The 22,136-nt window shown below is 41.5% G+C and overlaps 1 protein-coding gene across 1 annotated transcript in view; it reads left to right on the forward strand.

Moving 5' to 3' along the window:
- Positions 1-639: 639 nt before the first annotated feature.
- clptm1 (CLPTM1 regulator of GABA type A receptor forward trafficking) overlaps positions 640-22,136 on the forward strand; it is a 56,616-nt gene continuing 35,119 nt past the window's right edge. The window contains exons 1-3 of the mRNA XM_048522403.1: positions 640-747; positions 18,246-18,385; positions 21,251-21,374. Coding sequence (XP_048378360.1) covers positions 694-747; positions 18,246-18,385; positions 21,251-21,374 — 318 coding nt within the window. The 5' untranslated portion in view covers positions 640-693. The remainder of the gene's footprint in view (positions 748-18,245; positions 18,386-21,250; positions 21,375-22,136) is intronic.

A 22,136-nucleotide genomic window follows, 5' to 3' on the forward strand; every position in this document is an offset into this window, starting at 1 on the left:
GTTTGGAAGGAAGACGGGCCAGGAGCTGGCTGGTAGGACTAGTTTAGTTTGTATTATGGTCACCATGGACTATTTGGACCGAAGGGTACATTTCTAACTGCTACCATCAGTTCTGGGGGGAGGGGAGGGGAGGGGGGGGGGGGTGGTGGTGGTGGCGGTCACCGAACTCGACACGTTAACTTTTTTTTTCTTCACTGATGCTGCCAGGCCTGCTGAGCTTTTCCAGCACCTTCTGCTTTTGTTGCAGATTTACAGCATCCGCTGTTCTTTCGGTCTGTTTCCATGCTGTAATGGGCTGACTAGTACTGGCTCAGAGATAGAAAGAACTGCCGATGCTGGAGTCAGTGAGGACTGTTTGGACCGACGTTTCCATCATCTATCATCAATCTGAAGAAGGGTCCCGACCCGAAACATTTACTTCCCTGCTCCTCTGATGCTGCCTGGTTCACCGTACTCCTCCAGCTCCACACTGCTCTTTCTTATCCACGGCTGATACTGGCAATCACACAGCCGAGGCTGGTTAGGGGCGGTGCGGAGGAGGTTTCCGCCAGGATCAATGATGGCGCTATCCTATTCCTCACGTGGGTACTTTTTCCACCCGACGAGAGGTCATGCGCGAGATTCTCGTTTGACCCCGAGGTAGAAGGTGGGAGGGGCGAGATCCTGCAGTTGGTTGTTGCGGGCGGTGGGAAGATGGCGGCGCGGGGCAGTGAGGTGCCGCTGAGGCCGGCGACGGCGAACGGTGAGGTGAGGAACCGGGGAGGAGAAGGGAAAATGACAAGGTGGGGAAGCAAATCCACAGTCCGTTCAGGGACCGGTTCGTTGGGGTTTGAGGGCGCGAGGTAGCGGCCTGAGGACAAACCCCGAGCCGGTGCTTTGGGGCCTTTGCGCTTTAGAGCCGAGCCCCGGGGCCCAGGCCACTGGCCGCCCACCCCACAATCCGGTAGAAGGGTATGAGTCGGCTTGGAGCCCCATCCTCATGCTCACCCCAACTCTCATCACCACCACCCTCACCCTCCCACCAAACGCCAGCACGGCTTGAATGATAAAGCAGGATTACACAACCTGGACTTGTCAGCCACGGTGATCGCGAATCATTCATCTATCGAGCCCCCATCTGGGTTCACTCGTGTCCCCAGACCGAAGGGAAACCTGCCCCATCCTCATCCTGGTCGGGACCTGTATGTCACTCCAGACCCACCGAGATGTGGTCGACTCTTTATCTGCCACCTACAGTGGCCCTAGCCAAGCCTCTCAATTCAAGGGGTAATTAGGAGCGATCAAATGCGGAACTGAAACGGAAATTGCGGGTAAATCTCAGCAGGTCTTGCAGCACTTGTGGAGAGAAATCAAGAGTCAACATTTCAGTTGTAGCTGTCCTTCCTCAGAACTGATGTTCACTGACCTCATCAGTTCTGAGGAAGGGTCCCCGGACCTGAAACGCTAACTCTGATTTCTCTCCACAGATGTTGCCAGACCTCCTGAGCTTTTCCAGTAATTTCTGGTTTAGTTTCTTGCTTCCAGCATCTCTAGTTCTTTCGGTGACCAAATGCAGGCCCTTGACACCTGTGGTGGCCCTAGCAAGCCACTCAGTTCAAGAGGCAACTAGTGATAGGCAACATCCCTTCAATGTAAATGTAACAGTAGGGTTATATTCCCTCAGACTCTGAAGGTGAAGGATTGTTTCAAACAAGTTTGTCAAAGGGCATGTAGACTCCACTATCAGCAGAAATCTAAGCTTCAGGGCCAAAAGTCAAAAAAAAATTAAAGCCAGACCTTGAGGAGAGAAGTTAGAAAACATTTATGCAGTTGAAGAAAATTTGGACAGTCTCCTTGCAAATGGCAATTGGTGTTGTTAATTTTAAGCCTGCTGCAAGGTTTTTGCAATATGAAGGTGTTAAGAAATGTGGGGCAAATATGTAGTTAGGTGACGGATCTGTTACTGAACAGCACAACAGGATCTAGGGGCTGGATGGTTGTCTCCTATTCCTTCAATAAAAGGTTACTGAGGTGGGATGCTGCAGAGATTGCTGAGTCACCAGCACAGTTACTTCCAGACTTTCTGGTGGTAGTGTAGCTTGACCCTAATTAATGTCGATGTACTAAATGTAGGAACATATGAATTTGAAGGAGGAGGTAACTCGGCCCCTCGAGCCTGCTCTGTCATTCAATGAGATCATGACCTGTCTGATAATCCTAAACTCTACTTTCCTGTCTTTTCTCCATAATCCTTGGTTCCCTTTTTGATTAAAATTCTGTCCATCTCTTTTTTCTTTATTCATTAACCTTAGATATAATTAATAATCTAGTCTTTACAGCCCTTTGCAATAAAGAATTTCAGATCCACAACCCTCAAGAAAATCCTCCAGATTTGTTTTAAATGGATGATCCCTTACCCTGAGATTATTCCTTCTGATCCTAGAATCTCCCGCAAAGAAAATAGCCTCTCCACATCTACTCTATCAAGCCCCCTATAAATCTTGTATGCTTCAATAAGGTTGCCTCTCATTTTTCTGAACTCCAATGAGTATGAACCCAGCCTACACAGCCATACCTGGAATCAGCCTAGTGAACCTTCTCTGGACTGCTTTCAATTTTAGTATTTCTTTCCTTAGAAAAATGGAGTAAAACTGGAGTTTGCAATATTCCAGTGCTTTGTATAATTTTAACATGACTTCCCTATTTTTACACCCCATTCCATTGAAATATAGGCCAAATACCTCTGATAACCTTTCATATCAAAATATCTATCTACCCTCTGCCTTAAAAATATTCAGATTTTGTTTCCACTACCTTTTGAGGGAGACAATCTCAAAAATTCTCCATTTAGATTAGATTAGATTCCCTGCAGAGTGGAAACGGGCCCTTCGTCCCAACAAGTCCACACCACCCCTTGGAGCATCCCACCCAGACCCATTCCCTTATAACCCACACACCCCTGAACACTACGGGCAATTTAACATGGCCGATCCACCTAACCTGCACATCTTTGGACTGGAATCCGGAGTGCACGGAGGAAACCCACGCAGACACAGGGAGAATGTGCAAACTCCCCACAGACAGGTACCTGAGGCTGGAATCGAACCCGGGTCCCTGGTGCTGTGAGGCTGCAGTGCTAACCACTGAGCCACCGTGCCGCTTTAACCTGATGTTGTTCAAAAAACTCTTTTAAATGGCTTACCCCTACTTATTGATTCTCCCAAAGGATGAAATTCCCCTGCCATAGCCACTGTGTTGAACTCCTTCAGGTTCTTTGTTTCAAATAAATTGTCTTTTACTCTTCTAAATTCCAATGGATACAAGCCTAATCTGTCCAACCTTTCTAGCTAAGACCACCCCCACACTTCTGAATTTGGGTTTGGTAAACCCTCGCTGAACTGCTTTTTTCTATTATATTATTTGTTATATTATTATTATAATATATATTATGATATATATTCTAAAATAATGAGACCAAGACTGTACACAGTATTCCAGGTAGAATGGACTGATAATTTATTGTTTCTTGTCTTTTTATAAATAAAAGTGAAGTGTTTTCAGTTGCCATACCACAGTGCCTTTATTAATAACAGAAGGCATAAATAGGAAGAAAAAAAAGTTAAGACAAAGTCCACCTTAGTTCAATTCACAGCTCCTGGGTTCACGTAAAAATAGTACCACTGCAGAAAGCTGATGAGGCCCCCATTAAGGTCTGGTCTTACCCCCTGTATAAATGAGGCATAACCTCCTACTTTTGTTTTCACTTTCCCTTCACAACAAACAACAACATTGTATTAATTTCCTGATAGTTAGCTGTTCCTGCATACAAACATTTTGCGATTTATACATTTGGACATCCAGATTGTTCTGAATTTCAGCTGTACAAACTCTCATCATTTATATAGATTTTTTTATTCTTCTGGCCAAAATAGACAATTTCACATTTTCCTGTATCATCCTCTATTTTACAGATTTTTGTACACTCACTTAATCTAGCCATATCTCTTTGCAGCTTCCTAATGTCCTCTTCAAAGTGTACTTTCCTACCCATCTTTGTGTGATTAGCAAATTTAACAAGTATACCTTTGGTCCCTTCATCCAAGAAATTTATATCAATTGTAAAATATATTTGAGGCTGTAGCACCGATTCCTGTTGCACACCATTCATTGTTTTGCCAGCCAGAAAATGACCCATTTATGCTGATTCTGATTCCTGTTTTAATGCATATCTTCCATTCATGCCAATATGTTAACCCCCACACCATGAGCTCCTGTTACATAGAATAGGTATAGCTTTTGTTCTCCGCAATAACTTTGATGTAGAACCTCTTAAAATATCTTCTGGAAATCTGAGTATATTCACTGAACATATTTATCCACAATACATGTATCTGCTCAAGAGCTTCCAGAAATTGGTTTCTACCTGATTACCTTGTGTTTTTTTTGAAGTTCCCAAATATAAAGTGTTTAATAATAACTTCTAACAACTTCCCCTGTGACACACATTAAGCTAATAAGTCTGTAGTTTCCTGCATTCTGTCTCCCTCTATTTCTGAATAAAATTTGTTGTTTTCCAACCTAATGGAAGCATTCCAAGATCTAGGGAATGTCATATTAAAACCAGCCCATCAAACATCTCATTAGCTGCTGCTTCTAAGACCATAGGATGAAGTTCATCAGGATTCACAGCTCCAACAATTTGCTCGGAACATTTCCCTGGTGATTGTAATTTTCTTAAGTTCCTCTCTTCTTTCTTAGCTCCTGGTTTACAGCTATTTCTGGTATTTTACTTGTACCGTCTATGAAGAAGACTGTTGAAAAGTACTTGATCAATTCATTTGCTATTTCCTTATTTTCCAATAATGGCCCAGATTCACTTTCCATTAGACTAACTGTCACTGAAGAGAAGAAACACTTGCATTTCTGTGGCACCTTTGCAGCTCAGCTTTGAGGAAAGACTGGATAGGCTGACCTTATTTTCCTTGGAACAAGACAGCCAGAAGGGAAGTTTAATAACATATATGAAACAATGAGGAGGATGGATTGGGAGGACCTTTTTTTTTTGGAGGTCGTTGTAAAATATTAGCTGTACGGATGGGAGTGGGGAAGAATTTATTTTCATGTTGAGTGGGGTAAGGATGGCGGTTTGGGTCACACCACCTGAAAGGGCAGAGAGACCGAATCCTTCATTGTATTTAAAACATACTTGAATATGAATTTAAAATGCCTTAACCTACATATCATAGAGGATTGCTATATTTTGGTAATCATGGACACAGTGTGGCCTCAATGGCAGACTTCTGTGCTCGATAAATTTCTAGAATTCTGTGAATTTCAGAATGTCTCAAAATGCTTTACAGTCACTTCCAATACTTCTGAAGTTGTCATCGTTTTGTCATGTCAGAGACAAGCTTCACACACAAGCTTCTGAAGTAATGGAATACATTCTGCTTGTGATGCTAATTGGGGGAGAAGTACCATGGTACCCTTTACTTCTGCCCACCTGAGAGGCAAGACAGGGTTTCAGTTTAATGACTCTCTGACCATATAGTGTTCTTACTGCACTCATTGAAGTTCCAGCTTAGATGATGGGTTCAGGCTACCCACCAAAGATTTAAGCCTATGGGGTTTAGACTCCAGACAATTTTTAGCCAATGCGATTCTTGATGCAGTGATGTTTTATTAAGCACCAAAAGATATACTAAACAGACCAAAACATTTGATATCCTAGTTCAGATTGTTGTCTCTTGAACGTCTTACAGACCCACAAATATCGATCTGCAATAAGAAAGTGCTAACACCATGTCAGAACTGATGCTGGGATCTGCACTGGAATATGATACAGTTAGGACAGTGGAAGGGAGCTGTGGCCACTTTATTGCTTAGTGCTTGTATGAAGGGAAAAGGCTGCCACCTACTTGGAAATATTCATTCTGCTGGTAAAAATGTAACATTGGTTCTGTTACCACTGACAACAGCTTACATCTATAGCTCACCCTTGAATGTAGAAAACCTATTCACTGAATAATAGTCAAACAGTGACACAGCCATTGAAGATGATATTAAGAGGAATTGCTAAAAGTCTGCTCATTAAGAAGATTTTTAAAAGAGCAGAGGGAGGTGGAAATACAGAAGGTTTTAACAATAACAGACCAGTGCTTGGAGCTCAGACTGATGAAGCCAAGTTAAATGGAGTTGTGTAACAGGTCTAGGAACCCCAATTCTAATATGTTGCAGCACGGGTTTGTAAATCCATGCCTTCACCTCCCATGCCCTGAGTTTTGGAATTTCCTCCTCTGAACCCCCACCCTCCCCTATCCTTGGTCATCTGTCCTAAAACCCCTTAGTTTGTGGTTATTTATTCAGCACTTATCAGTCATGACTATTTACTCTTGGCAAAGTGGTAACACCCGAGTATCTTGCTAGGCTGTTTCGGAGGACGTTTGAGCATCACTCACATTACTATTGGTCTAGAAGCAAATTTAACCCCAGTAAATTTCTTGCCCAAAAGAGATTTGTCAACCAGAATGGTTTTCTAATACTCCACCAGTTTTGTGCCCACCATTATTAGTACTAGCCTACAATTTACAAATGAATTTCAACATAGATTAGTGTGAGCTATCATGTTTTGACAAAAGTAATATTATCATGTGGAAAATGTGTTTAATTGGGATGGGTCAGGAGCTAAGTTTCTGGAAGTGCAAATACATCGACTAATAAGAAAAATAAAGCATGAAAATAACATTGCAGCATAAACAAGCCACTCATTTGGGATTATTTCTACTTAAATGTAAGTAAGTCATGTTAAAAAATTAGATGTTTTTTTCCTAGCTAGGGTGGAGGTGGGAATGTTCCAGAAACATAAGACAGTATTTCAGAATGAGGTATAGATAACTTAGGACTGAGATGAGGAGGAATTTCTTCAGAGGGTTGTGAACCTTTAGCATTCTCCACTGCCGAGAGCCCAGTCATTGAGTACATTCAAAACTGAGATTGATAACTTTAACAGTAGAAGGGCAATGCAGGAAAATGGTGTCAAGATAGAAGATTAGTCGTGATCTAGAATAAGAAAGTTAGCACAAGGGACCAAATGATTCTGTCCTAATTCCTTAAAATCATGGTGTAACTATTAATGGAGTACTGTGTACAATTCTGGTTGCATTCAGAAAAGATAGAGGTAGTGGAATGGGTGAAAACAAAAATGTTTACAGGGATAGCACCAGATTGTGGGGAAGACAAAGCTATTAAGAAGAGAAGAACAAGGTTGGCTCTGAAAGAAAACTTAAGGCATGACAATTTTGTAAAAGTATCCAGAGAGCCTTGTGGCAAAGAGCAAACTAGAGATCATCGATTTAAGGTAGTCCCCCAAGAAATCCAGTAGGCAATTCAGAAGAAACCTCTTTATCCAGGGTATGGTGAAAATGTGAACTTGTCACTACAGGGGAGAAGGCTTGTGAAACATAGAAAATAGGAGGAGGAGTCGGCCATTTGGCCCTCCAAGCCTGCTCCACCATTCAGTATGATCATGGCTGACCATCCAACTCTGTCCCCTGTTCCCACTTTCTCCCTTTACCCTTTGATCCCTTGAGCCTTAAGAGCTATTCGTTGAAAACATTTAATGCTTTTGCCTCAGCTACTTCCTGCATTTAAGCTACATGGTTCTATTAGAAGTTTACAGGTTTCTGAGAGTTCCTGTCTCATTCTTCTAAATTCCAGTGAAATTAGAACTAATTGATCCAGTCAGTCTTCACAAGTCAGCGGTGCCATCTAATGAATCAGTGTGTGTGAACCTTGTGCTTAAGTCTGTCAACAACGAGAACATCTTTCCTCAGATAGGGAGACCAAAAGACTCCAGGTATGGTCTCACCAAGACCCTATACAGTTGTAGCAAGACATCCCTGCTCCTGTATGCAAATCCTTTCAATACGGAGGCCAAAATACAACTTGCCTTCTTTATGGCCTGTTGCACCCACATACATTCAGCAACCATGTACAGGACACCCAGGTCTTGTTCCTTACTCTTTCCCAATCTATCATCATTCAGATAAATTGCCTTTCTGTTTTTGCTATCTGTATGGATAACCTTGCATTTATCTGCATTATATTTTATTGGCCTTGCATTTTCCCACTCACTCAACTTCTCCAAATCACACTGAAGTGTCACTGCATCTTTCTCATGGTTCACCCTTCCACTTCGCTTTCTATTGTCTGCAAACTGAGATGTTACATTCAGTTCCCTTGCCTAAACCATTGATTTAGTTGGAGCTCAAGCACTGATCCCTGTAGTACCGCACTAGTCACTGCCTGCCATTTGGAAAAAAAAAGGCCTGTTTATTTCTACGTTATATCCTATCTGTCAACCACTTTTCTATCCATTTCAATTACGAACCCCAGTCCCATGCACTTTAATTTTACATGCTAATTTCTGATATGGGACCTCTTCGCAAATCTTCTGAAAGCATAAGTGACCTACATCTGCTGGCTCTTCCTCATCTACTCTACTAGGTACATTCTCAAAATAAATAGACTTATTGAATATGATTTCCCTTTCGTAAATCCACACTGACTCTGTCTGATCCTGTCATTGTTTTCCTAGTGCTGTGCTATTAAGTCTTTTATAATGGACTCTAGCATTTTTCCCCACTACTGATATCAAGCTAAATGGTCTATTATTCCCTGTTTTCTCTCTATCTCACTTTTTAAAAATTAAATAGTGGGGTTTCATTTGTTTTCTTCCAATCTGCAGGAATTGCTCCAGAGTTGACAGAATTTTGAAAAGTGATCACCAATTTATCTATGATTACCAGGGTCACTTCCTGGGGTACTCTGGGAAGTAGATTATTGGACCCTTGAGATATATTGGCCTTTAATCCCATCAGTTCCCCCAAAGCCATTTCTATGCTAATACTGATTTCCTTCAATTCCTCCTATCACTGGACACAATGTTTCCCAATGTTTTGTGAACTATGTATTATGTATTTAATTGGTCTGTCATCTCATGTTCCTCAGTATGCCTTCCCCTGTTTCTGACTGTAAGGGACTTATGTTTGCCTTAAGTAATCTTTGTAAAATCTCAGCGTGTGAAGAGACAATCAGTTTGTGTATTCATCACAAGCTTATACTGTTTTCCCATCTTAGTCAATCCTTTTGTCCTCCTTTGCTGAAATCTAAATTGCTCCCGATCTTGAGGTCTGCTTTTTGTTTTGGCTACTTTGTACACCCATCCTTGGATCTAATGCTTTTCCTAATTTCCCTTGTTAGCCATGGTTGGGCCACATTTCCCATTTTAATTTTGTGCCAGACAGGATTGAACAACTGTTCCAGTTCTTCCATGCACTCTTCAAATATTTCCCATTGCCCATCCACCTCTAAATAACAGTTCCCAATTTATCATAGCCAGCCTGCACCTCATAATGTTGTAATTTCCCTTATATAAAGTTCAGAACAGTAATGTCAGAATTACTCTATCACTCTCCATTCTACTGAATAATTCTATCATATTATGGCCACGCTTCCCCAATGGGCCTTGAACAGATCGATTGATAAGTCTTTCTTTCTCATTATACAATAGGACAGTCTGTTCTTTAGTTGGCTCCTCAATGAATTGATCCAGAAAGCCATCTTGTACATGCTTCAGGAATTCCTTCCCTATGGTATTGTTATTAAGTTGTTTTACCCAGTCTATATGCAGATTAAAATTATCCATAACTGCAGCTGTATCTTGATATCCTTGATACCTAGTGTCATACCCTTTTCTACTATTTGTGCCCTGTTGATTAAAACATGAGTTATTAAGCCTTGATGAGTCATCTAGATTTAACGTTAGCTTTCTCTCTGTCCATAGACGCTGCCTGACCCACTGTGGTTTCCAACATTTTTGATTCCAGTACAGATTCCAGCATCTGCAGTAATTTGCTCAGACGTTAACTCTTGTTTTTTTAAATAATATTCTTATTCCCGTAGCAGTGGGATTACACTAATAGAATTAGTTGAGACAAGATGAATGAAGCAGAAGTGTCTAGTCAGGTTGGTTGGTCACAATGGTCAGTTCCTGTTTTATGTAACCTGTTCAGTTCCATTGAATCTGCGTCCATCGTCCATTCAGTCAATGCATTTGGAATTCTAACCACTCCCTGGAGAATCAGTTCCTTTCCTCAGAGCACGTCTGGTTATTTTGCTAGTCACCCTAAATCTGTGCTCTCCAGTTATTAATCCTTCAGCCACTGGAAAGAGTTTCTTTTTATTTACTTGATCTAACTCCGAGGCAGACACACGCAAGGCCACTTGGGATATTGAAAAAGGATGATTGAGCAGTGTGAGAGTGGGCTGGTGGGGATGTCGAGAGACTGGATGGGAGATGTTGTCGGGGCAGTGGTGAGGGAAGAGTTGTGAGAAAGTGTGTATGGAATGAAGAGTGGAGGGCAATGTCTTTTAACATAGTTTTATAGACTATAATGCACACAGCTCATTTTGCGCTAAGAAAAGAAAAGTGCATATGCATTCTGCAGGGTCTCAGGAGGAGGGCCACAGGAAAAATAGGCATAGACTGTTTTAGTGAATACCCATCTCCTCATGGCCTTCTTTGCTTGAAGGAGAACAATCCCAGTTTATGCGCTCAATCCATGTAACTAATCCAGAGCCATTGGAGTAAAACAGTTCTGAACCCTTTCCAAAATCTGCATTATCCTTAAAGTATGTTACCCAAAACTGGACTGAGTACTCCAGAGCTAAGGTTATTGCATGTTTTTCAGCTGGAGTAGAGTAAGAGTTATTCTATACTTTAAACTTTCTTGCCTTTGGACTCTGTAAGATTCAACATTCTATCTGGAAGGTATGGGATTTAGTATGCTCTAACTACTTCAGTGACCTGACCTGTTGCCTTTAAGGATTTGTACATACATACCCTCTGGTCTCTCTCTTAATGCAGAATCTTTAACGTTGTACTTTTTTTAAAACTTGTACTGTTTCTCATTTTCCTCCAAAACTGATGACCTCACACCAGCCTTTTGAAGCCTATTACGACTTTCCTTACTTTACCATTTTTGTAGGCTTTATCTCGTCTGCAAGTTATGCCCTTGTCTCATCCAAGTCATTCATGTGAATCAAAAACAATAGCGTTCCTAGCTTTGAATCCTAGGGGCACACAACTGTATACCTCCCTCCAGTCTGAACAATCAGCTGTTCGCCACTCTGGCTTCTGGCATTGTATGTTGGTCGCATATTGCTTAGCTATTGTATGTTTTAGTCAAATAGTAAATGCCTCATCTGATTTTGGCCTGCATTCATTTCCTAATAATATGGCAATTGCTGCATTTGGGGCTTGTGAGCTGCTGAAGTCGAGGTTGAATACTGCTCCTGTTACTTGCAGGATAAGTGCATCATAATTCAATGGGCTGAAGGGGATGTGAATTTTACAATAGGCCTGGAGACCGGTTAATGGTCTACGTGGCTCATGAACGGGAAGAGGTTGTCTCCAAGAAGTAAGTTGCATCTATTATGCTGGACACTTTGAATATCAGCAGCTCCCGCCACTCAGATATTGTGAATATTCCTTTCCATAAACCTCCGCCCTTTTAAAGTTCAAACTTGACGTCGTTTGCTCTCTCCTCTGATTCTCTGTGCAGACTCTGTTAATGATCATAGTATGAGCAGCAGCCCTTCACCTTAAACTGAAGTTGTGTAAAGCGTACATAAGGTTACACAATTGGATTACTTTGCAGAGAGCTGGCATGGAATCAGTGGGCTGAATAACTTCATTCACTGCCATTTTGACCCTGCAATCCTAATAAGGTGAGGGAGGCTTTCTAACACATCTTGCACCTTTAGACCAGATTACTGTTATTGGGGACGATCACATCTAACCTCCAACCTCTCCCCATTGTACTTGTTATATACGTTCTGCTGAGATCTTCTGTTTCCCCTAAGCTGTAATGATTGCTTCCTACGTTTTTTCTCTCCCCTCTCCTCCCATCTTTCCTATTGGCAGTAAGATGTATGGAGTTTCACACACCAAACCCCTCCTTCACTGCTCGAACCTGGCCCCGCATAATCACAACGTTAATTTTCTTATCATTTTCAACCTTGATGGCTCCTGCAAGTTGCTTTCTCATAAGGGTAAAGCGGTTTGGTCAGGTCCGTCTCATGTTTTAGCTTTGAGCTTTCTTTTGTAGTATTGTCAGGAGAGTTATTTTTCCAGTCTGAATGCAGAGCTGAAGTAGTTGAGGGAATGCCTCTGGAACCTTTTAGTTGAAGGGCTCATTTTGAAAACTATGATACTGTCCTATCCTCGATACTTGAATATATTCGATGCCCTATCCCTGAGTTGATGTGATTAATATATTTAAAATTCCTCTTCAAGTTTGGACTCATCCAGCACCATCACTGGCCTTGGTAACTGTGAGTCTAGTTGCTGGGCATTCTGCTTTGCTCAGCATTCCTCTGTATGTGCTATTCTTTCAAGTACATGTGGCAGCTGCACTCCACTCCTGCCCCCAGGATCACGCCAAGGTTCTCTTTAGATACCATTTATTCATGTATTGACCTACTGTTTTATGGATCCTGTGGAAAGCTGTTGCAGGACCCTACTTCTCCAAAAAGAATCCGCAGATCCCAGCTACAGAAATGATATTATACAGGACCCTTCACCTTCAACTTACATCCATTGCCAATACTTCTACCTGGAGCACATTCCACACTTACACCCAGCGTGAAGCTGGATGAAGGGTCTAGGCCCGAAACGTCAGCTTTTGTGCTCCTAAGATGCTGCTTGGCCTGCTGCGTTCATCCAGCTTCACGCTTTGTTATCTCGGATTCTTCAGCATCTGCAGTTCCCATTATCTCTGATACAATTTTAACCTCACTGCGAAGCCTCTTCCAGGGATGCCTAACTTGAAGAAGTTACCCTCCTCCCTCCGGACCAACCTCAGGGAATCTCTCTCCCATGCAACTCTCTTGTAATCTCCACCTATCTTCTCCTCTATCCACCTTCGGTCTGCCTCCCCCCTCTCCCTATTTATTTCAGAACCCTCTCCCCATCCCTCTCTGTGATGAAGGGTCTAGGCCCGAATCGTCAGCTTTTGTACTCCTAAGATGCTGCTTGGCCTGCTGTGTTCATCCAGCTTCACGCGATGTTAAGGACTAAGTGCCTGTGCCATTCAGCAAGTGCAGAGCTAGTTGGTGAATGGGATTTGGTGTGAATCAGAGTGGGCAGCAATGTTTTTGATGTGCTTCATCTATAGAGGAAAGAAGATGGGAAACATTGGAATAGTCAAGTTGCAAGACAACAAAAACATATTTGAGCATCTCAGCAACAGATGGAATGATAAATCCAAAAATCTTAAATTAGTGCGTGCTATTTTGAATTAGCTTTACTGTTGTGTATTCACATTAAAACAGTGAAAAGTTTATAAGCCATCACTTATAATGCCATCTTAGTTACAAAGGTACCTAAGCGCAGTATCTTGCATACAAAGCAGAAAAATAAGGAAAACAAAGTTTAAAAAGTTAAATATTAAAGTCCTCCTTACTAAAATGGAAGAGTAAACAGTAGTCGCACGGCATTCAGCTCAAAAGATCTTTGCAACTGTTTATGTTCCACCCAGGCATCTTAGTCCTGTAAGGTAACCTGTATTCCATTGTCACTGGTATGTTTATCCAGCTCCCCAGTGCATGCATCTATGCTGTTTGCCTCGAACACTCAACGTGGTAGCAAGTTCCGCATTCTAATTGCCATCTGTTTATTCTGAATTCTTGGTTAGATTTATTAATGCCTTTTGTACGATTATGATGCCTTGATTTTGGTCTTTCTTGCAATTTGGAACATCTTTTCTACGTTGACTCTTTTTATTAAATCCTTTGATAATCTTAAGAACCTGAGAGTCGTCTCTCCCCTTGGTCATTTTTCTGTATCTATTCACAAAGCATGGTCTTATTTTCAGTTCTAGGCACTTTTAAAAAAAAAATCTTTTGTCTGTGACTCAAATGGCAGCCATTTTTGCAAGAATTTGTATCGATTTACTTAAAAATTCACTTGCAGGATTTGGAAATCTGATGCTGATGCCTTAGGTTTATTGGTCAGTAACACCCTATCGCAACAAAATGGTGCTTGCATTCTGAAGGTTAGAACATGAAGACAGACTTTATAGATAAACTTGTATTCATGCAAATATAGAAATTTGTGGGCCATAATCCGACTGTAGTGCTTAATGGTTTGCAGAAAAACATTTGCTGGGATGTATGGAGAAAATGTGTCCTCTGGTGGAAGAAATTATGCAAATAATCTTAAAATTAAAGCTTATCCAAGAAGACTGGTTCCTTTGAAAACTTGCATGGTTATTCTGAATAGCCTGCATCGTTGTGTGTGTATGCATCCTCTTATTGAGTTATCTCCATTGACAAAGTAGTTCTTTGCAAAGCTGATTATTACAAAGAAGCTAAGCAGAACGTACCAGAACATGATGGTGAGAGAGCCACTTCAGTGCCTCTGAGTGTTGACCTTCAGTGGACTGGGAAACTTCTTCCATAAGCTTTGCTTTTATCATCTTAAAGTGAGATTAGAGCCTTGAAGTCAATTCCCATGTGTCTGATTTTACTGAGTATTTGCACACAGACTGGTTGTTTTCCCAGTGGATCCATGCCAATGTCTGCTTCTTCTGACAAAAACAGAAATTGCTGGAAAAGCTCAGCAGGTCCGGTAGCATCTGGGAAAAAATCAGGATCACCCGACACAAAATATTAAGTCTGATTTCTGTCTGCAGGTGCAGCCAGACCTTCTGAACTTTTCTAATAATTTCTGTTTTTCTTTCTGATTTATAACAGTTTTTTTGTTTGCTTCATATTTCCATTCTTCTTCATTATGGTATCTTTTACTTTTCCCCTTCATGTGCTTATCTATCTTTCCATCAAGTGAATCTATGATAGGTACCTTAACAATGCTCACTGGTAAAATTTCCACATTCTGGCCCGTCTCTGGTAAAGGAGTTTCTCCTGAATTCACAGTTGGATTTATTAATGGCCATTATTCATGACCCTCATCCAGGTGTCACCTGTAAAGGAAGCATCTCTGCATTCAAATCCTTCCACAATCATGCAGATCCTTATCAAGTCACCCTTCACCTTTTGATCTTGCTTGATTGGCGTTTACTTTCAGTTCTATTTTTTTAAAATCTGCAAACATGTGGAGAGTTTCTGCAGATGACTTTAATTCCTCTTTTGGTCTCTATTTCCTGGTGTACAACACGTCCTGGCCAAAGCACTGTGTCGTAATTTTGGATGGAGCAGTGAAGTGGGAAACACATTGCTGATGAAATTTATCATGCTTGTGAAATGCCGATTCTGTTAGAAAGAATGAGCAGTGCCGATACAAGCTAAACAGACGGTTTTAAAGGAGGCAGGACCAGAGAGACCTGGAGGGTTTGATTGTAAATCTACAAAGGTGACAGGTGAATTGAGTAAATCTACCACCCCTTTGGCTTCCTAAATAGAGGCGCATAAATGCAAGAAAATGATGCAAATTATTTATAAATTACTAGTTTGACCCCAGCTAAATTATTATGTTCATTTCTGGGTAATGCGTTTCAAAAAGGATGTTGGTCTCTGAGACCGTTCAGAGATTTATGAAAATGGTATCATGCATTTAGTTCTTCTGGGGCCACAAGCTTTCCCAGCTCTGGATCAGAAGCTCTCTGTTCACGTTTCACCTTGGCCATAGAAGGTGTGTCATATTACAACCAAACAAGTTGTTTGTTGATCTCTAAGTTCTCCTGATGCAAGTATGAAGGTTTCCCAGTCAGTCATGTGTAGCTGCAGTGTCATCACTTCATCCATGTTAAAAGACTCCACCCACAGGTTTTTGCCTGAGCAAACGTGGCACTTACTCTGACCCCTGCATACACTGTGCATGTTAGATCCCAGTTATAGGGAGACACTATAACAGTTAAGTTTGCTGTCCTTAGAGCAGACGGCAGTTAGGCAGCTCCAGAAAAACTAGATGCATAGTGCCATTCTCATAAATCTGTGCACTGTCTCTGAGACCTGACATCTTTATTACCCAGAAGTGAACACAATAATTTAGCTGGGATCAAACTAGTGACTTATAAATAATTAGCATCATTTTCTTGCAGTTATATGCCTCTGTTGGAAGCCATGGGGATGGTATGATTTTCTCAATTTGCCAGTCACCTTTGTAGATTCACACTCAAGCCCTATAGGTCTCTCTGGTCTTGCCTCCTTTAAAATCGTCTCTATTTAGTTTGAATTGGCACTACTCGTTCTTCCTAACAGAATCAGCATTTCACAAGCATGCTAAATTTCGTCTGCAACTGTTAAGAGATTTAGCAGGGATATTCACTGAAGTGAGTAAATAAGGAGAAACTATTTTCATCGGCCAGAAGGTCAGTAACCGGAGAAGAGAGATTTGAGATAGTTGGCAAAAAAGATATTTGGACAAAATGAGTTATGATCTTGAAAGCACCACTTGAAAGGACTTCGAAACAAATTCACTGATAACCTTGAGAGAATTGGATAACGGGAACAAAAGTCAGAGTTATGTGGGAACAGACAGGGGTTTGGAACTTGTTAGTTTTTTCAAAGAGTTGGCATTAGTATGTGGACCAATTGACATCTGTCTGATGTATCATCCTGAGTCGATGATTCCATATTGAATGCTAATTTTGACATTTATTGTGTTTGTTGCATATTATAAGCACCAAATAATCACTAGCTTTTTTGAATTTTCTTTTCAGTAACTTTTTATGCTGCTCAATCCTTTTAGTTTTAATGTTTCAGTGCAAAAAAGATTTTATTTACAAACATAAATAAAAGCAGATATTGATGGATAAGCACAACAGATCTTGCAGCATCAGTATGAGAGAAATCAGAATTGAAGTTTCAGGTCCAGTTTCTGTTTTTATTTCTGATTAGCAGCACCTGCAGTTCTTTTGTTTTTATTTACAAACATATTTGGCTTATTCATTTGTTACAGTCAAATTTTAAGGCTGCTCTGAGATGTAAACTGAGTTGTTCACCATCTAAGGCAATAACAACATTACTTTTGTCAGAATATTGGGTTCTGAAGAAGGGTCACTGGACCTGAAACGTTAAATCTGATTTCTGTCCATAAATCCTGCCAGACCTGAGTTTTTCCAGCAATTCCTGTTTTTGTTCCTGATTTCCAGCATTCACAGTTCTTTCATTTTTTTAAAATAACATTTCATTTGTTTTTAAAGAAAAGTCTTCAAGATTAATAGGAGGGTGTTCCTGGTGTTCTGAAAACTTACATTTGAAGTATAATTACTTGGTATGTAGAAAATCAAGCAACTGTTTTGTGCCGAGCTGGCTCCCATGGACAGCAGTGAAATAGATGACTAAATCATTCATTCTAGAATGTAGACAATGTGTGAGAAACTCATCAGATCTAGCAATATCTATGAAGATAGAAACAAGAGTTAACGTTTGTAGTCAAGTATACGTGGGGTTGGAACAATGGCCTCTGTGTTGTGTGGGGGCAAAGTATGGGGGTGGGGGGGGGGAAAGCAGGACAGCTATGCTGAAACCAAACCATGTAGCCTGTCTAAAGGGAGGACACAGTTCATGGTCTGAAGTTGTTAAATTCACTGTCAAATCCAGAAGATTGTAAAGTGCCTAAATGGATGATGAGATGTTGTTCCTTCAACTTATGTTGGCTTCACTGGAACACTGTAGGAGGCGGAGGACAAATATAAACTATTCCTATAGCTGTAATAGGCTTAGACAAAGTTATAAATCATGTTAGATGTAGTTATACAGCATGAAAACAGACCTTTTGGTCCAACTAGTCCTCACAGACCATGTTCCCAAACTAAACTAGTCCCACCTGCCTGCATTTGGCCCAAATCTCTCCAAAACTTTCCTATTCATGTACTTATCCAAATGTCTTTTAAACGTTGTTGAGTGGATTGCTCTGGATGCTTCTTGAAGAATGATATTGTCCCAGAACGGCGCACAGTACTTTCTCAACTTTTTTACGTCACCCAAAGGTGGGCGAGGCCTCGGTTTAAGATCTCATCCAAAAGACTTCCCACCAGAGTATCCATTTAGGTTTCGTTCCTGAGTTAAACTTCGCCCATGATTTTCTGATTTGCTCGAGCGCTGCAAACTGAACCACGGTCAAAAATACCTCCTTTGTTTATATAAACTGTTTCCACTTTGTTCTGTTGTTTTTATTCACCTTTCCCTCCTGGTTGAAAGTTTGACCTATTCTATAAGATGTTTGTATTTGCATTCTGCAGGTCAGCAGCGAAGTGGTGGCAGACGGGCAGGTCCAAGTATCAGAAGGAAATCAGGTTGAGACACACCCACGGCAACAGCAGCAGCCGCAGCAGCAACAACCCCCCAATGCCTGGCAAGTGATCAAAGGAGTTTTATTCAGGTGAGAGTTTTATTCATGTTCAGAAATATTAGCTCCAGTGAGAGGATTTCATTCTGATCCAGTAGAACCAACAGGGCCAGTAGTTATGAAAGTAGGCTTGTGAAATAAAATGTTGACGGGTGCAAACTACTTCCTAATGTGTGTGGATGTCTATAACAAAGGAGCATTATGGAGAGGTGGTGTGCTGATAATGCCACTGGCTTAGTAATCCAGAATTACTAAATTCATTACTAAATCTGGAAGTGAAAGCAAGTCTCAGTGATGGTGACCATGAAACCATTGTTGACGTTCATTAATGACCTTGGAGGAAGGAAATCTGCCGTCCTTACCTGGTCTGGTCTCTATGAGACTCCAGACTCTCAGCAAAGTGGTTATCTATTAAATGCTCTCCTAAACAGCCTTGCTTGTCTCTTGGTTTGTAAAAGGTACTAAACAATTGAAACTGGACAGACCACCTGAGCATTGACCTAGGTATTGGAAACACATTCCCTGTCACTGGTTCAGAATCCTAGAACTCCCTTAACAGTGCTGTGAGTTACCCTACATCACAAGAACTGCAGTGGTTCAATGAGTTGACTCACTGTCACCTTCTTAAGGGCAATTGAGGATGAGCGGAAAGTGGCGGCACAATGGCTCAGTGGTGAGCACTGTAGCCTGATAGCGCCAGGGATCCGGGTTCTGTTCCAGCCTCGGGCAACTGTCCGTGCGGAGTTTGCACGTTCTCCCTGTGTCTGTGTGGGTTTCCTCCGGGTGCTCCAGTTTCCTCCCACAGTCCAAAGATGTGCAGGCTAGGTGGATGGGCCATGCTAAATTGCCCATAGTGCTCAGGGGATGGGTCTGGGTGGGATGCTCCAAGGGGTGGTGTGGATTTGTTGGGCCAAAGGGCCTGTTCCCACACTGTAGGGAACCTAATCTAATCTGATGGTGTAGCGAGGAACTCCCAATGAATAGTTAATGAATGCTTTTTTGAAAAGCCTTTCAGGCACACCTCTTCACACTGTTAGAAATCTACACCTCTGTTCCTTCAAGAAGGCTACTTGAAAATTTCAAAATTGGGATTGAACGGTCTGGTTTGGGTAAGGGATTAAGAGTTCTGGAAGCAAGGCTTCACGTGGAGTTCAGATGCAGATCAATTGCAATCTCACTGGATGGTGGAACAGGCCTGAGGGGCTGAATGGCTTATTTATGCTCCTGTTCAGAGAGGTTGAATGGTCAAATAACACTTCAGCTGTCTTTGGCTTATGAAGAGTACAAACTGACAAAGAGGAATGAAACAGGAAGTTAAAGGAAAGTTTCCATAGGTCATTGGAAAATTGAATGCCTTTCTCTGAGGTTGCTGTGTAATTTGAAGGGGAATTGGTAGCATTTGAAAAAGATTACGAACTAGAGCTGTAGAAAAATAACCAAGCAGAAAGTGGCCATTTGGCCCATTCAGCTGTATAAACTAGCTCCCTATTATAATCCTACTTTTGAGCACCTGTTCTGTAGCCTTGTAGGTTACTGTGCTTCAGGCATCTGGATCCAGGCTCCTTTTAAATGAGTTGTGTTTCTGACTTGATCCTGAAATTGGGTATTGAATACAGGCCCTCATCACCCTCATGTCCCCTCTAGTCTTTCTATTTACCACCTTAAATCTTTATCCCCTGATAATTGTCATCACTGCACGCAGAAGCATGCCCTCTTTGTCTCGCTCTATACAAGCCCTTCATTATGTTGTGTGTTTTGATTAGGCCCCTCCTCAGCTTCCTCTTCTGAGGAAACCAGCCTTAGTGCCTATGCAATCTGCTCTCATAAGCTGCTGTTTTAAACTGCTATTTTTGCGAATCTCTTCTGTAAGCACACTGTCATTCTCTCTCTCATTCTCGCTCGCTCGCTCAGCGTCCTGTCCGTCCTTCCTGCATTGTGCATAATCGTTGGCACATGCCTTCTTTACCATCTCATCAACCTGTCATGCCATCTTCAGGGATCTGTGGACATGCATTTCAAGGTCTCTTGCTCTCTCTACCCTACTCAATATCAGCCGTTTTGTCATGAATCCCCTTGCTTTGTTTGCTTTGCCCAAGTACGTAGCTTCACGCTTCTCTGATTGCATCCCGTTTGCTGCTTTCCCACCCACTCAAAGTACCATACAGCACAGGAACAGACCCTTCGGCCCACAAAGATTAGGGAAACTAAGCTGAAGGCTTTGCTAAATAAAATAAAGAAGCAGAATGGTCACCTGTCCTCCCATACGTATGATAAATTCACAGTTGAATAGCACATAGAGGGTCACCATCAGAAGTTTGCACCAGGGAAATTTCATTCAGGTCAGCTCCCTTAGAAGAGTGGTGCGAGTAGAGAAAGGAGTGAGTTAAAACCTCCCCACTAGCCCTAACATGTGACCTCCCATGATTCAGCAAATTCTTTGGTTTGGCAAAGACATGGTCCTGAGATGGCTGGGTCAGGGAGGCATGCCTTGTTGCTTTGAATAGGAAAGTATGTTTTCTTTTCTTGCTCAAATGTTGAGTAGAATACAGGGCCAGTAATTTGGGGCTGAAGCCAGTAGAGCTGGCCCGGTTGGTCAGGCTTTGTGCTGAAAATACCTGCACCTAAAACTTCCCCTCTTTCAGACTGTTATTAGTTATTAAAATTCTGTTCAATTATCATTTCCTAATGTATTCTTCTCCACAAAGAGAATTCCATTTTTCTATATGGTGATTAATATTTTGTCAAATGCACGTCAGTAATTCTCCTGAACACTTGATTTTCCTAACCTCAGTTGGAATGGATTTTCCTGTCAAAAGGTGAGCTACTGCAGACACGATATTAGAATTTTGTTTTAATCAATTATTTTAAACGGTGACTTCTTAAATTTTTTTTTTTCAGAATTTTTATCATCTGGCTGATCAGCAGTTGGTTCCGCCGTGGAAGCGCACCCCCAGAGCAGAGCGATCCTACGGGAATAGCGCGACAGCCCAGCCGCAATCTTTTCCCCAAAGACACGCTCATGGTAAAATAAAATTGCTTTCTGAGTCATTCCCCACAACACGTCTGTTACCGCTACCACAAAATAGAACTTTCACTGAAAATGCAAGTGTTTGTATTTGAAAGCAAAGCAAATTGCTTCTGCTAGAGAGTTCTGTTTGAAATCTTCTGACACGTCTAGTGTTCTTTTTCACCCATTTCTGCTTTTGTTTTGATTGAAAGAGCACAAGGAAGAATTATTTATCGAGCATCTTTTAAGGACCCCAGCGCACCCCAAATCTCTCTATATTCAGCGATTTCCTTTTGAGGCCTAGTCACTGTAGTATTGTAGGAAATGGTGAACAATTCGCACATTTGCTTGTACAAAGTGGCAAAGACCAGTGGGAAACTAGAAGGTTGGGAAAACTTTATAAGTTAGCAGAAAGACACGAGAAAAGTTATAAAGAAAAGCAAAATAAATGTGAGTAAACTAGCTCAGAATATAAAGACAGGATAGCAAAAGTTTCTACAAATATATAAAACGAAAAAGAATAGCTAAGGTAAACATTAGTCCTTTAGACGACGAGAAACTGCGTTTAATAATCGGAAATGAGGAAATATCTGAGGCATTGAACAAGCATTTTGTGTTGATCTTACAGTGAATGAACATGCCCGTAATTGATGACAGAGAGACTATGGTAGGTGAGGACGTCGAAACGATCATTTTCACGAAGGAGGTAGTGTTGGGCAAGCTAATGGAGCCAAAGGTAGACAAGTCTCTTGGGCCTGATGAAGTGCATCCCAGGGT

The sequence above is a fragment of the Stegostoma tigrinum genome, chromosome 39, assembly GCF_030684315.1.
Source record: "Stegostoma tigrinum isolate sSteTig4 chromosome 39, sSteTig4.hap1, whole genome shotgun sequence".
NCBI lineage: Eukaryota > Metazoa > Chordata > Chondrichthyes > Orectolobiformes > Stegostomatidae > Stegostoma > Stegostoma tigrinum.